General features: G+C 40.7%; 1 protein-coding gene across 4 annotated transcripts in view; it reads right to left on the reverse strand.

The window, feature by feature from the left end:
• The window catches only part of dscama (Down syndrome cell adhesion molecule a), a 109,627-nt gene extending 93,610 nt beyond the window's left edge, over positions 1-16,017 (reverse strand). For all 4 annotated transcript variants that reach the window (XM_063013689.1, XM_063013690.1, XM_063013687.1 and 1 more), the window contains exons 1-2: positions 15,705-16,017; positions 13,639-13,785 (exon numbers count right to left, since the gene is read on the reverse strand). In XM_063013689.1, the coding sequence (XP_062869759.1) occupies positions 13,639-13,741 (103 nt within the window). In that variant the 5' untranslated portion in view covers positions 13,742-13,785; positions 15,705-16,017. The remainder of the gene's footprint in view (positions 1-13,638; positions 13,786-15,704) is intronic.
• Between the last annotated feature and the right edge of the window lie 1,209 nt (positions 16,018-17,226).

Genomic DNA, 17,226 nt, shown 5'->3' on the forward strand with positions numbered 1-17,226 from the left:
TTCTGTCTGGGTCAGCATATGCTAATCAGATTTGATTACACAGCTCACGGCTATTACTATAACAGATCTGACACGGTTAAGTAGCTGAATATTTAAAGTGTTTGAAATATGTAATTCCTGCTTACATCCTCAGACTGTTCATTTATCTATATTTATAAAGATAATCTATATCTATATACATACCAGTCAGGCGTAACATTATGACCACCTTCCTAATATTGTATTGGCTGCCAAAACAGCCCTGACCCGTCGAGGCAAGGACTCCCCTAGACCCCTGAAGGTATGCTGTGGTATCTGGCACCAAGATGTTAGCAGCAGATCCTTTAACTCTATAAGTTGTGAGGTGGGGCCTCCATGGATCGGACTTGTTTGTCCATCACATCCCACAGACGCTCGATTGGATTGAGATCTGGGGAATTGGAATGGGCCATGTCAACACCTCAAACTCGTTGTTGTGTTCCTCAAACCATTCCTGAAGCATTTTTGCTTTGTGGCACATCAACTTTGAGGATAAAATGTTCACTTGCTGCCTAATATATCCCACCCACTAACAGGTGCCGTGATGAAGAGATGGTCAGTGTTATTCCTTCACCTGTTAGTGGTCATAATTTTATGCCTGGTCAGTGTATATATGACCTATATAAAGAAAAGTAATCTAATTACTTATCATAGTTAATACTGCATACTAGAAAACATAGTAATCTAACTGACCAAATGTAATTAATTATTGGCTTGACACACACTCGCTAAATCACTGCCAGACATGTTGAATCTAATGTCAGATTCAACGTCAGGGGGTTTGAATTTTGGGCAGAGCTCACAAATACAGAAGGTCCATGGTGTAATTTGAACCAAACCACTTGGGTGACACATAGAAGTGCCAGTAACCAACCCTAGCAAATAGAAGGGTTGTGTCAGGATGGGCATCTGGCAAAACAACTGAGCCAAATCAAAGATGCGGTCAAAGATCCACTGTGGTGACTACTAATAGGAAGAGCTGAAAGGAATCATTCACTCACAGACTACATCTAACATCAATTGAATAGAATCGTTTTACCAGTGTGAAGTATTTAAATGTCTTAAATTATGCTGAGATTAATATAAAACATTATTTTACCATTAGAAAGTGTCACAATGCCTGCTGATTATGATTTGTTCATGCACTCGAGTCAGTCAGCTCTTTGGACTTTGCTTTGGACTACGACTCCCAGTAATTCAGAATATGCACACAGTAAATAAATATAATTAATAATAACATGAATTCTTATGTAGTGTAAATGAATCTGACATGAAAATTCACATATAGTCAGATTTAGATATGTTTATGACCTATACACAGCAGTGAGAACTATTAAAGATCTACATCAGGATTATAAACATACACTACAACTTGGTGCTAAAAGTGTGCTGATCCAGGTTCCTCAGCGTGAATGCATGAATGCATTTCTCTCTACATGTACCCATAATTCTTGTTGGCACCCACGGCATGATTAATGTACAAAGCTATTGATTTTTCTCCCCCACACCTCCTTTACAAGTATCCTTTTATTCATCCTGCTACGTCTGGCTCTGCTGAGTGCAGGAGGAGGAACCTTTATATATATATGTATATATATATATATACAGGGGTTGGACAAAATAACTGAAACACCTGTCATTTTAGTGTGGGAGGTTTCATGGCTAAATTGGACCAGTCTGGTGGCCAATCTTCATTAATTGCACATTGCACCAGTAAGAGCAGAGTGTGAAGGTTCAATTAGCAGGGTAAGAGCACAGTTTTGCTCAAAATATTGCAATGCACACAACATTATGGGTGACATACCAGAGTTCAAAAGAGGACAAATTGTTGGTGCACGTCTTGCTGGCGCATCTGTGACCAAGACAGCAAGTCTTTGTGATGTATCAAGAGCCACGGTATCCAGGGTAATGTCAGCATACCACCAAGAAGGACAAACCACATCCAACAGGATTAACTGTGGACGCAAGAGGAAGCTGTCTGAAAGGGATGTTCGGGTGCTAACCCGGATTGTATCCAAAAAACATAAAACCACGGCTGCCCAAATCACGGCAGAATTAAATGTGCACCTCAACTCTCCTGTTTCCACCAGAACTGTCCGTCGGGAGCTCCACAGGGTCAATATACACGGCCGGGCTGCTATAGCCAAACCTTTGGTCACTCGTGCCAATGCCAAACGTCGGTTTCAATGGTGCAAGGAGCGCAAATCTTGGGCTGTGGACAATGTGAAACATGTATTGTTCTCTGATGAGTCCACCTTTACTGTTTTCCCCACATCCGGGAGTTACGGTGTGGAGAAGCCCCAAAGAAGCGTACCACCCAGACTGTTGCATGCCCAGAGTGAAGCATGGGGGTGGATCAGTGATGGTTTGGGCTGCCATATCATGGCATTCCCTTGGCCCAATACTTGTGCTAGATGGGCGCGTCACTGCCAAGGACTACCGAACCATTCTGGAGGACCATGTGCATCCAATGGCGGTGCCGTGTATCAGGATGACAATGCACCAATACACACAGCAAGACTGGTGAAAGATTGGTTTGATGAACATGAAAGTGAAGTTGAACATCTCCCATGGCCTGCACAGTCACCAGATCTAAATATTATTGAGCCACTTTGGGGTGTTTTGGAGAAGCGAGTCAGGAAACGTTTTCCTCCACCAGCATCACGTAGTGACCTGACCACTATCCTGCAAGAAGAATGGCTTAAAATCCCTCTGACCACTGTGCAGGACTTGTATATGTCATTTCCAAGACGAATTGACGCTGTATTGGCCGCAAAAGGAGGCCCTACACCATACTAATAAATTATTGTGGTCTAAAACCAGGTGTTTCAGTTATTTTGTCCAACCCCTGTATATATATATATATATATATATATATACAGCATATATATATATATATATAAAAAAAAAAATATATATATATATATATATTAGGGCTGTCGAAGTTAACGCGATAATAACGCATTAACGCAATCTCAATTTAACGAGATTAAAAAAAATAATTAACGCACTAATTACATTACGAGATTTTTTCACTTCTAAAACTAAAGCGATTCATTTTTCACCCACGGGAGACAGATTGAATAATTCTCACTGACCACGCTCACACGCACGTTTAATGTTCTTTAGTTCCGTTTGACAAAAAAACCCCTTAAAAATAGAGCTAACAGCGAAGATAAACCGGTTACAAAAGCAGCGACCGCTGTTTGTGTTCAATTCTCTGTTCACAGTGTCGATACAAGTGATTCAAAAATCGATTCATTGTAAGCGCAGCGTAAGTTTCTTTTCTCAGTCATCTCTCCGTGTTTACTGTTATAATGAATGATGCGGTTGTAAATAAACACCAAATACTACAGAACATTTTGTGTGACTCGCTTACCTTATAAAGCTCAGGCTTAATTATACTGGTTATTACCACAGAGCGGGAGTCGACTCAGAGTCGTTTACGATTTACCGAGGTGAACCACGAACGTGCTGATAGAATCGGCTCAGATGGGATCGGACTGTATTATCTTTTTAAAGTAAATATTTCAATCAGCAGAATCGCATCGCATGTATGATGTGCACAACGTTAATTACGTGCGTTTATTAATGAACGTTTACGTTAGCTTGTCAGAAGCTTTCTCAATGATGTCTGTGCGGTGTTTTTTTTTTTACAATTAGTGATGGCAAGCAATTGTTTCACTGCACTATTTTACACTAAAAACTAAACTATTCCATAATGCTCCAGATTGCATCATTCTAAATAGGTATCGGCGTGTACAAAAATACATGTACTTGTACTCGGTTGGGAAAAAATGGTATCGATGCATCCCTAGTGAAAACACACTCACTTCGTGTAGAAACGTCCATCAAACCATCGTCACGATACAACCACAGAAAAGTCTGTTACAATAACTACGCATCTGACATATATACGAAGTCAAGGTTCTCTGCTAGATAGTATTACTGCCTAATATGTGAGTGAATAAAACTCCCTTACAGTTTTCTCTTGTCCCAGCAGTTTTTAACATAAGTACATTTAGCATAAATATGTTCACCATTTTAATTGTAACATTTCACTTAAAATCCTTGTTTTCTATAACATTTACACAGATTTTTTTTAATGCGATTAATCGCGATTAACTATGTAAAATTCTGAGATTAATCGCGATTAAAAATTTTAATCGTTTGACAGCCCTAATATATATATATATATATAGTGGATATGACACAGCAATGCTGATGGAGTGTTTAAACACCTCACTGTCACTGCTGGACTGAGAGTAGTCCACCAACCAAAAATATCCAGCCAACAGCATCCCGTGGGCAGCGTCCTGTGACCATTGATGAAGGTCTAGAAAATGACCAACTCAAACAGCAGCAATAGATGAACGATCGTCTCAGACTTTACATTTACAAGGTGGATCAACTAGGTAGGAGTGTCTAATAGAGTGGACAGTAAGTGGACACAGTATTTAAAAACTCCAGCAGCACTGCTGTGTCCGATCCACTCATACCAGCACAACACACACTAACACACCACCACCATGTCAGTGTCACTGCAGTGCTGAGAATGATCCTAAATAATACCTGCTCTGTGGTGGTCCTGACTATTGGAAAACAGCATGAAAGGGGGCTAACAAAGCATGCAGAGAAACAGATGGACTACAGACAGTAATTGTAGAAATATATACAGGGGTTAGACAAAATAACTGAAACACCTGTCATTTTAGTGTGGGAGGTTTCATGGCTAAATTGGACCAGTTTGGTGGCCAATCTTCATTAATTGCACATTGCACCAGTAAGAGCAGAGTGTGAAGGTTCAATTAGCAGGGTAAGAGCACAGTTTTGCTCAAAATATTGCAATGCACACAACATTATGGGTGACATACCAGAGTTCAAAAGAGGACAAATTGTTGGTGCACGTCTTGCTGGCGCATCTGTGACCAAGACAGCAAGTCTTTGTGATGTATCAAGAGCCACGGTATCCAGGGTAATGTCAGCATACCACCAAGAAGGACAAACCACATCCAACAGGATTAACTGTGGACGCAAGAGGAAGCTGTCTGAAAGGGATGTTCGGGTGCTAACCCGGATTGTATCCAAAAAACATAAAACCACAGCTGCCCAAATCACGGCAAAATTAAATGTGCACCTCAACTCTCCTGTTTCCACCAGAACTGTCCGTCGGGAGCTCCACAGGGTCAATATACACGGCCGAGCTGCTATAGCCAAACCTTTGGTCACTCGTGCCAATGCCAAACGTCGGTTTCAATGGTGCAAGGAGCGCAAATCTTGGGCTGTGGACAATGTGAAACATGTATTGTTCTCTGATGAGTCCACCTTTACTGTTTTCCCCACATCCGGGAGAGTTACGGTGTGGAGAAGCCCCAAAGAAGCGTACCACCCAGACTGTTGCTTGCCCAGAGTGAAGCATGGGGGTGGATCAGTGATGGTTTGGGCTGCCATATCATGGCATTCCCTTGGCCCAATACTTGTGCTAGATGGGCGCGTCACTGCCAAGGACTACCGAACCATTCTGGAGGACCATGTGCATCCAATGGTTCAAACATTGTATCCTGAAGGCGGTGCCGTGTATCAGGATGACAATGCACCAATACACACAGCAAGACTGGTGAAAGATTGGTTTGATGAACATGAAAGTGAAGTTGAACATCTCCCATGGCCTGCACAGTCACCAGATCTAAATATTATTGAGCCACTTTGGGGTGTTTTGGAGAAGCGAGTCAGGAAACGTTTTCCTCCACCAGCATCACGTAGTGACCTGGCCACTATCCTGCAAGAAGAATGGCTTAAAATCCCTCTGACCACTGTGCAGGACTTGTATATGTCATTTCCAAGACGAATTGACGCTGTATTGGCCGCAAAAGGAGGCCCTACACCATACTAATACATTATTGTGGTCTAAAACCAGGTGTTTCAGTTATTTTGTCCAACCCCTGTATATACTGTATATATATATATATATATATATATATATATATATATATATATTTGCATTTGACTGAGTTTTGGTAGAAGAAGAAATAGATTTGACATTCAGATAAGTGTTTCTGTTTTTCTAGTTTATCCAGACTATTCTCAACAGGGCTGCTGACCCATTTTCTGGGCTTAGCAGGTTGTGTGGGTGCGACAATTAACATCCTAGAGACTCAGGTTCTTCCTGTGTGTTTATAAGTTTCCTCCAGGTTTCCTCCCACCATTCAAAAACATGATCATCTGTGCACTGTGTTTTGTAAAATTTCTGTAGGTGTAAGTAAATGGATGCTTGAGTGTGTGTTGCACTGCAATGGACTGGTGCTTTGTCCTAAATGTCTTCCCTACAAGAGCGCAGTATTTTCAAGATGCCTTTGGAGTATGAGTACAAGGTAATGAGCATAGTATTTGGCATATGGGCATGCGTATGGGGCATAGCCACAGACCAGTCAGGGTGCCCATGCTGACCCCGTCCACCTCCGAAAGCGCCAACAATGGGCACGTGAGCATCGGAACTGGACCACGGAGCAATGGAAGAAGGTGGCCTGGTCTAATGAATCACGTTTTCTTTTACATCACGTGGATGGCCGGGTGCGTGTGTGTTGTGCACTATGGGAAGAAAGCAAACTGGTGGGGGCACTGTCATACTTTGGGTAATGTTCTGCTGGGAAACCTTGTGTCCTGCCATCCATGTGGATGTTACTTTGACACGTACCATCTACCTAAGCATTGTTGCAGACCATGTACACCCTTTCATTGAAACACTATTCCCTGACGGTTGTGGCCTCTTTCAGCAGGATAATTCGCCCTGCCACAAAGCAAAAATGCTTCAGGAATGGTTTGAGGAGCACAACAACGAGTTTGAGGTGCACAACAACGAGTTTGAGGTGTTGACTTGGCCTCCAAATTCCCCAGATCTCAATCCAATCCAGCATCTGTGGGATGTGCTGGACAAACAAGTCCAATCCAAGGAGGCCCCATCACAACTTACAGGAGTTAAAGGATCTGCTGCTAACATCTTGGTGCCAGATACCACAGCACATCTTCAGGGGTCTAGTGGAGCCTATGCCTTAATGGGTCAGGGCTGTTTTGGCAGCAAAAGAGGGACCAGTACAATATTAGGAAAGTGGTCATAATGTTATGCCAGATCAGTGTATATCTACATTTATTTACTGTAGTTACATGTATTTATTAGTAGTTTATTAGCAGTTACGTAGCCATGCAATGTCACCAGCATAGAAACTGAGCTATTATGGAATATTTTGTGTGGCTGCTAGTTACCTCTTTACAGAGGTGAAACAAGGTCCACAGGTTTTATGTTGCTGTTCGGCACCCGTTTTACCCGCTGTACCACCAGCCACCCCTGACATGTTCATTTTTCTAATCTAATAATCTAACATGGTATATTGTGCTTATTATCATTATTCATGATGGCTGAATGGCTGTCCATGGTAATTGACCAGAAGCGGGTATTGTGCATCAGCTTGCATGTTAAAATCCCATTGAGAGTTAATGAAAACGCAAATTCTGGTAGCGCCCCATTAGATCCGCCTCATTGAGTAGGTGGGGCAGGAAATGGGCTCCTCCTCTGCAATGATTAGTGATGCCAGGCTGACAGTCAACTAGCTGCTCAATGGGTTGCAAAATGTCAGCGCTAAGTGGACGATGGCACAATAATTTCACCAGAGTAATATCAAGCTTAGTGAAGGAAAGACTGAAGTCAGGAACTGGCAGGATTCCTAACACATATATAAAATCAACAACATAAAATAAATAATATGCTTCCAAATTAGTTTGAGGAAGGACCCTTAAAGCCCCCTGTGCCTGAACATTACTGTGAAGGCACTCTAGTGGACTGCACACATCTTTGTCCTCCTATAAAACACCTTAAACTAGATGAACTAGAACATTACTAATGAGCCAGATCTTCTTGTTCAACATCAGTACCAGACCTTTTAAATATTCTTGAAAAATAATCTTGTTAAAAGCCATTTCACAGATCAGCCATAACATTAAAACCACCTCCTGGTTTCTACACTCACTGTCCATTTTATCAGCTCCACTTACCATATAGAAGCACTTTGTAGTTCTACTATTACTGACTGTAGTCCATCTGTTTCGCTACATTTTTAAGCTCCTTTTACTCTGTTCTTCAATGGTCAGGACCCCCACAGGACCACCACAGTGTAGGTATTATTTGGGTGGTAGATCATTCTCAGCACTGCAGTGACACTGACATGGTAGTGGTGTGTTAGTGTGTGTTGTGCTGGTATGAGTGGATAAGACACAGCAATGCTGATGGAGTTTTTAAACACCTCACTGTCACTGCTGGACTGAGAATAGTCAACCAACCAAAAACATCCAGCCAACAGCGTCCCATGGGCAGTGTTCTTTGTCCACTGATGAAGGTCTAGAAGATGACCAACTCAAACAGCAGCAATAGATGAGTGATCGTCTCTGACTTTACATCTACAGGGTGGACCAACTAGGTAGGAGTGTCTAATAGAGTGGACATGGTATTTTAAAACTCCAGCAGCATCGCTGTGTCTGATCCACTCATACCAGCACAACACACACTAACACACCACCACCATGTCAGTGTTACTGCAATGCTAAGAATGATCCTCCACCTAAATAATACCTGCTCTGTAGTGGTCCTGGAAGAGTCCTGAGCTTTGAAGAACAGCATGAAAGCGGGCTAACAAAGCATTCAGAGAAACATATGTACTACAGTCAGTAATTGTAAAACTACAAAGTGCTTCTATATGGTAAGTGAAGCTGATAAAATGGACAGTGAGTGTAGAAACAAGGGGATGGTTTTAATGTTATGGCTGATACCACCAAATTAGCCTACATTTCCTAATTATTTTAGGAAATAAGCCACTTTCCTGTGGCTTAGATAAAAATAAAAAGCTGGGTTTCTCTCTGGTGGAAAAGCTGGTGACTTGAGGTCTTTAAAACCTTAAAACTGAAGGTGGAACAGAAATGAATCTCTGAATACCCTGCAGCATTAAACTACTCTCTATTACACAAAGCATCCCATCATCCTCTGCAAGTGCTTCTGTTGGTCTAACACTGCACATTAAAAATATATTAAGAAATTTATACCTATTCAACTACAGACGTTCAAGGTGACAGCTGGTATTGTGGGTGCTGCACAGCAACATGAATCCAAAGGACCTGGGTTCAACCCAAACTTCTGGTCATTGTATTTGAGGAGTCTCACATCTCACTTCTCCTCATGCTTGTGTAGGCTATTTTAAATAATTTCCACCTCCCAAGAACATGACAGCAGTGTCATTACCTGCTCTAAATTGTCCCTAGGTGTCAGTAAGTCAGTAAATGTGTGACTCTGTGTTGCCATGTGATGAATGGCCATCCAGACAAGGTTGTGTTTTGGGTGGTACTGGACCCTTCACAGCACTGGATCAGGATGAAACAGTTAGTGACAATGAATCATATATCAACAAACAATCAATCAATATGGAACAAAAAATACAGTATAAGAAAATAAACAAAGTTATAAAACTCCCACAGGCTGAGCTAAGTTAATTTAGGAATGGGATGGGCTATACTGCTTCAGCATATCAGTAAAATATCTAAAATAGTCATCACAGTCTACCACTGCTTGCTGGGATTATCATTCCTCATTTTTAGCAGACCTGGCTGTGTAAACAGATACACTAATGTCAGGAATTTTAGTTATTTAAAACCTGTGGATTCTTTAAAATGAAATATGGTAAAACCTTGGCAGAAGAACGCAGCTTTGTGTACTTTTTAATGAATGCAGTCAGACCGGACCTATTTATATAGACACAGAAAAGCCACCAGCTATAATTTGTAGAATTAGAATTGATTTCATGTTGTAATGACTAGTATAATCAAACAACACTGCTACAACTGATACACTTGTACCAGGACAGCAAACACTACCATGTTATTACCCCGTTAGTATTATTGCAGTGGTGAGAATGTTCCAACATTTAAACATCATCTGGTCAGGTGTGGCCTATAAAGATCCCATTTTATAAAAAAAAAAATAGGAACCGGCTGAGTAACAAAGTTTATAAAGAAACAGATATAAGATAATCAGTAATTGTATACCTAGACAATTCATTTGTATGGTTGGTGCAGCTTGTAAAATAATTTTCTAAAAGAATAAAATATGGTATGAATGGCAGAAGAATGCAGCTCCATTGGCTTTTTAATGTGTGCAGTCAAACTGGACCTATTTATACGGGCACAAAGAAGTCACCAGCTGTAGTCAATTATTTACATTTACATTTTAAGCATTTAGCAGACGCTTTTATCCAAAGCGACTTACACAATGAGCGGAACACGATGAGCAATTGAGGGTTAAGGGCCTTGCTCAAGGACCCAACAATGGCAACTTGGTGGTGGCGGGGCTTGAACCGGCAACCTTCTGTTTACTAGTCCAGTACCTTAACCACTGAGCTATTACAATGACTAACCTGACATTAGGAGGCCAGGCTAAAACTTAAGCAGCATTATGTAGAAATATGCCTCATTCATTTAATTACAATTGCAGAAATAATTCAGTTGTGTTTTAACCATGTCATAGACGTTCCTGACAAGCGTATGTAAACTTTTGACTTCAACCCTAGACTTTATTTTGAATTGAACTGAAACAGAAACACACACACACAGCGCTTTTAAGGGTCCATAAGAGGTGAATATCACTGAAGTGAAGAGTGCATTCTGCCTCGGTGTGACACGTGCAATGAATTGTGTCTAAAATCTATTTGTTTTGTGAAATATTGCTCCTGCTCATTAAATATTCATTAGGGAAAAGAACCTCTGAATACCGGCAGCCTAATACTTTCTGACAGCTTCTCCAGAATGGACTTTTATTTCTGATACACAAAACTGCAACATTATTCAGCTCAAGAATGTGGAATTACATATCAATGAATCTGCAAGAACTGCTGTAAGAAAAATATGTACCCCTCGTGTCAACATTAAACTCCCCTAAAGTCATCATTTTAAACCATTATCAACCGTTTACAAGAGATATTCATTTGTATATTTAAAACTGTATTTTATAGAAAGTATGAACGTATGAATGAATGTAGCACAGGAACATCATGTACATATAAATAAAGGCAGCCCTATAAAAAAATAAATCTTACTTATCTTAAAGCTTACCATTAAAGTCAAGCAGTCACTTTAAGGTTGTTAGAAACATTATGCAATGATATAAGGGAATTCCAAAAGATCTGAGAAAAATAGGTTGTTAAAAATATGTACAGGGTTGGAAAGCCCTATTTAGTGCTCTGAACCTCCATTGCATAAAACTGTTTGTTTGAATTTTAACATCATCAGTTCACAAGGTTATATTGAATACAGTCATGGACAAAGTAATACCTCCAATTCACCTGACTTGCATGTCTTTGGACTAAGGGAGGAAACCCACGCAGACACGGGGAGAACATGCAAACTCCACACAGAAAGAACTAGGACCTCCCCATCTGTGGATCGAACCCAGGACCTTCTTGCTGTGAGGCAACAGTGCTACTCACTTAGCCACCGTGCCGCCCCCATGGAACAAAATTGAAGCCAGTAATCTCAAAAACTGACAAAAGTTCTCCAAAAGGCTTAGTGACAATTCATCTAGACCTCAGAAAAACAACAGGTCAATGTTCCTGACTTCACTTGTCAATGATGGAAATATCACTATGAATTTTAATGGTTTTATTTTTATTTGTTTTGTTTGAATCTGTTTAGAAATGATACCAAAACAACACAAACTGCCATGTTACTAACATAACTGGTCTTGTTTGGTCCAACATTTAAACATCATCTGGTCAGGTGTGTCCCATAGAGGTCACTTTCAACTAATAAATAGGAACCAGGTGGGAAACAAAGTGTATATAAAAACATATGGGCCACATTCAGTTATTGTATACCTATAAATTTCATCTGTATGATCGGTACAGCTTTTAAAATAATCGATAATTGTACGTACCAGACAGGTGTACCTAATAAGTGATTGGTAAGTGTGTATATATCTGCAGTATAGTCAGACCTGCTAATAAGAAATATTTCAAACAATATAGCAATGTATTTACTGTTGTTGAACTATATACACCGACTAGGCATAACATTATGACCACTGACAGGTGAAGTGAATAACACTGATTATCTCTTTATCACGGCACCTGTTAGTGGGTGGGATATTTTAGGCAGCAAGTGAACAATTTATCCTCAAAGTTGATGTGTTAGAAGGAGGAAAAATTCCCGGTTCCCGGTCTGCAGTGGTCAGTATCTATCAAAAGTGGTCCAAGGAAGGAATGGTGGTAAACCGGTGACAGGGTCATGGGCAGCCAAGGCTCATTGATCAGAATACACAGTGCATTGCAGTTTGTTGCGTAGGAGGCAGCAAAGGGGGGACCAACACTATATTAGGATGGTGGTCATAATGTTATGCCTGATAAGTGTAATTGATTATATGGTGCAAAACAAATTGTTCTTTCGCTGGCTGTCTTATATTTACTTCTTTTATATTTCTGTGAATCAAACCAACTATCCGGAAAAGTAGTTGCACTTGCCCTCAGCCTAAATGGCATTAGTCTCTCTTTTGAGTTTGTTAAACGTCTCAAATAAAGAGCAGTCAGCCCTGAGGCGAGTACACTACAGTGCTCTATTTAACCCATGTACATTTTCAAATCACTCGCTCTTTGTGGCTTTAACCCGAGAATTCGGGTCAATACAGTAAAGAAAAGTGACATGACTAGTACAGTCAGCTTTTACTGTCGTATATCAGACAGGAGAGGTCTGATACAGTCTAGACTGGTTCAGAGACCAGATTAGTGCAGAGCATGGAGGTGTATAAAGGGTAAAACTATATTGTCATGTTTAATTGTTTTATTTTATAAGTTTTAATATAATACGTGATTTTCTTTTCCAGATATGTCAGGTTAGCTCATATTAAATGAATGGCAAACATTGGAAAACATTAACCTTTGTGTAATTACCAATGAGAATTTCAGAATTCTTTATAAAATACATGTTTGTGGCAGGTCAGTAAAAAGTAATATCGGCTGCTGATACGGTAATTTTATTCAGATTTTAATAAAACACACATGCATACCAGAGATGGGCACACAGTGACTTCAGACTCGACTCGGACTCGTTTCATATGACTCGGACTCGACTCATGACTCGCGAAAAAATGACTCGTAAACAACAAGAGTCCCTAGCTTCAGCATGTGTTAACATTAGTTACGTGTGACATATATAAATATATATGTGTGTGTTTTGGATTTTGGATGCTGTGCTGTGATTTATCGCTTGCTTTTGTTTTGCAGTGAAAACAAAACGTATCAGTTTAAGCTTTTAACTGGTACCTTCTTGTTACGGAAATTACATTCATTTGCACAATGACTAGGAAAGTAAAAGGCACTAAGTAAAACAGCAAAATACAGTTGCTAATCTGTTGTTGTTTTTTTATCTGAACTTACATTTTATTTGTGTTTCTGTATGGACCCACCACATGTAAGCAACAACTTGTAGACAAATCCTATTCTTTCTGGTTCTGTAACATTACCCACTGCTTCTTTTTGCTGACTGTTTTTCACAACATTTATTCCTTATATTGGGAAACAACAACTTGAGTCCTACCTGAGACGAGGGGGACTGTGTCTCTCTCCCATGCCACGACAGAGACGTATTTCTCCACAGAGGAAGGAATAATGCACTTGAAGACGGCTACACTGCCTCTCATGGCTGTCTGGTCCGCCACACGGACCGTATACGGCTCTCGTAAGACTGGACAGCAAAACAGGAGCATGTTAGCAAGTACAATCTTGACAATTTGATGATAAAAAATAAAAAAAAGGAATAAAAATGTACATATAGCACATATTTGGTTATTTGTTGTTTGGCTAATTTCAACTTTTGATTGCTGTCTAAACATTTTTTGGCACAACTTTTCATTAATTACTCCCAATTTGTTTCCTTTATAGACTTCTGTGTCCAATCTACACATTCTTAAGAAGGTGTTTCTACAATTTTAGCACAAAGCCATTGTTTAAAATGCATTTTCTCCCCTTTTGTCCCGATTTTTAGCGCGTCCAATTTGTACCCAATTGTGTTATGCTTCCTCTCCACTAGAGCTGACCCCTGTCCTGATTGAGGAGAGCGAGACTGTCACACGCCCCCTCCGACACGAGTACAGTAGCTGACTGCATCTTTTCACCTGCACAAGGTGAGTTCATATGCGGATCAGCTTTGTGCACGGAGAGCCACACCCTGATACTCATTATTGCTCAACCCTGTGCAGACACCATCAATCAGCCAACAGAGGTCGTTATTCGCTCAGTAGTTCAGCTTTTCCTACCCTATGAACAACAAGCCAATCGTTGTTCACGTAGCTTCCCAGCCCACCCGGATGGCAGAGCTGAGTTCGAACTGACCAGCGTTCTGACCAGTGTTTTACCTGAGCAGCTAGCCCATTTAAGCCATTTAAGCATGTGTTTTGGGTACTAATGGAACACCAGACTGCATCAAATTATTAAAAATAAATAATCTTTTTTATTATTATATTATTTTGTTCTGGTTTTGCTAATAACCAACACCATGCTTGACATTAGGTACAGTGTTAGTGTACACTGTTTGATCTTCTCTCCACTAAACAAACACTATATTGCCAAAAGTATTCACTCACCCATCCAAATTATTGAACTCAGGTGTTCCAATCACTTCCATGGCCACAGGTGTATAAAACCAAGCACCTAGGCATGAATTCCAGCATGGTACCATGATAGGATGCCACCTGTGCAACAAGTCCAGTCGTGAAATTTCCTCGCTACTAAATATTCCACAGTGAACTGTCAGTGGTATTATAACAAAGTGGAAGCTATTGAGAAAGACAGCAACTCAGCCAAAAAAGTGGTAGGCCATGTAAAATGACAGAGCGGGGTCAGTGGATGCTGAGGCGCATAGTGCGCAGAGGTCGCCAACTTTCTGCAGAGTCAATTGCTACACACCTCCAAACTTCATGTGGCCTTCAGTCCTGACCTCAACCTGATAGAACACCTTTGGGATGAATTAGAGCTGAGACTGCGAGCCAGGCCTTCTCGTCCAACATCAGTGTCTGACCACTTCCCATAAACACACTCCTAAACCTTGTGGAAAGCCTTCCCATAAGAGTTAAAGCTGTTATAGCTGCAAAGGGTGGGCCGATATCATATTAAACCCTATGGATTAAGAATGGGACGTCACTCAAGATCATGTGTGTGAAGGCAGACGAGTGAATACTTTTGGCAATATAGTGTACTTTTGAACATACTTTTCAATGATCAGAGACTTCTTTATGTACTTTATACTGGAAAAGTCAAACTAGCCTTATTTGTATAAGCACATCTTATACAAGATGTTTTTATAATCAACACGGACACATTAGGATAAAATGAGTTCTAGGATTTCTTGATCACTAAATAAATAATGAATTCAATCATATTAATAATTCATAAAGACCTGTATTTATACTTTTGACCTAGTGGTCTTTAGAAAACCCACATTAAATCAATGAAACAACGTTTTTGAGTAATCAATACCAGTGTACGTTATATAAAACCCACATCTTTATTTAGACCAATTTATTACTTTATGAGTTGACATTTACATACTGTCATCAGTAAATACTTCTACTTAATGCCAACCTAATCTTCCTCTGAAATACCTACCAGACTTAATGTGAACATCCTGGCTTCTGATTTTCCCTGAAGGATTTTCGGCGGTGCAATAGTAGGTGTTGTCATGGATCACTTTGCTATAGCTGGAGGGAGGGAAGTGGAAGATCTGGAGGGTGCCGTTGGGGTGCACGTGGCGGATCCCAGGCACGTTGTAGCTCTCTTCGCCGGTGGCCAGGTACCAGCGCAGCGTGGCTGGAGGCACAGCGGCTGCGGGACAGGGCACCAGCGTCCCTGTGGTGCTGGCGAACACTACCTCTTGCAGAGATGCATTGACAAAATACAAGCTGGAATGTAGATCTTCACTGAGAACTGCAAGAGATGAAAGACAGAACGTGGTTATGAGTCTAGATGTAAGAAAAGTTTGAGTTGGGGGTTTGTTATTTTACATGGGTGCTCTTTGATGATGTTCTTGGCTTTTGGTTATAAAAAAATACAACCAAGCTGAGCTCTTGATGTCATTGGTGCATTTTATAAAAAGTGGGCTGGTCACTATCTGATTAAGTAATTATACACTGATCAGCCATAACATTAAAACCATCCTTGTTTCTACACTCACAGTCCATTTTATCAGCACCACTTTCCACATAAAAACACTTTGTAGTTCTACAATTACCGACTGTAGTCCATCTGTTTCTCTGCATGCTTTGTTAGCCCCAGGACCACTACAGAGTAGGTATTATTTGGGTGGTGGATCATTCTCAGCACTGCAGTGACACTGACATGGTGGTGGTGTGTTAGTGTGTGTTGTGCTGGTATGAGTGGATAAGACACTGCAATGCTGATGGAGTTTTTAAACACCTCACTGTCACTGCTGGACTGAGAATAGTCCACCAACCAAAAACATCCAGCCAATAGCGCCCTGTCGGCAGCGTCCTGTGACCACTGATGAAGATCTCAAAGATGACCAACTCAAACAGCAGCAATAGATGAGTGATCATCTCTGACTTTACGTCTACAAGGTGGACCAACTAGGTAGGGGTATCTAATAGAGTGGACATTGAGTGGACATGGTGTTTTAAAAACTCCAGCAGCGCTGCTGTGTCTGATCCACTCATACCAGCACAACACACACTAACACACCACCACCATGTTATTGTCACTGCAGTGCTGAGAATGATCCACCACCCAAATAATACCTGCTCTGTAGTGGTCCTGTGGGGGTCCTGACCATTGAAGAACAGCATGAAAGGGGGCTAACAAAGCATGCAGAGAAACAGATGGACTACAGTCAGTAATTGTAGAACTACAAAGTTCTTCTATATTGTAAGTGGAGCTGATAAAATGGACAGTGAGTGTAGAAACAAGGAGGTGGTTTTAATGTTATGGCTGATCGGTGTAAATGAACATTTACATAATTTATCAAAAGCGACTTACAGTTATGATTGAACAGTTTAAACAACTGAGGGTTAAGAGCCTTGCTCAGGGGCCCAATAGTGTCAACTTGGAAGTGGTGTGTCTTGAACTGGCAACCTTCTGCTTACTAGCCCCATACCTTAACCACTGCGCTACCACT

Source organism: Trichomycterus rosablanca, chromosome 18 (assembly GCF_030014385.1).
Source record: "Trichomycterus rosablanca isolate fTriRos1 chromosome 18, fTriRos1.hap1, whole genome shotgun sequence".
NCBI classification, from domain to species: domain Eukaryota; kingdom Metazoa; phylum Chordata; class Actinopteri; order Siluriformes; family Trichomycteridae; genus Trichomycterus; species Trichomycterus rosablanca.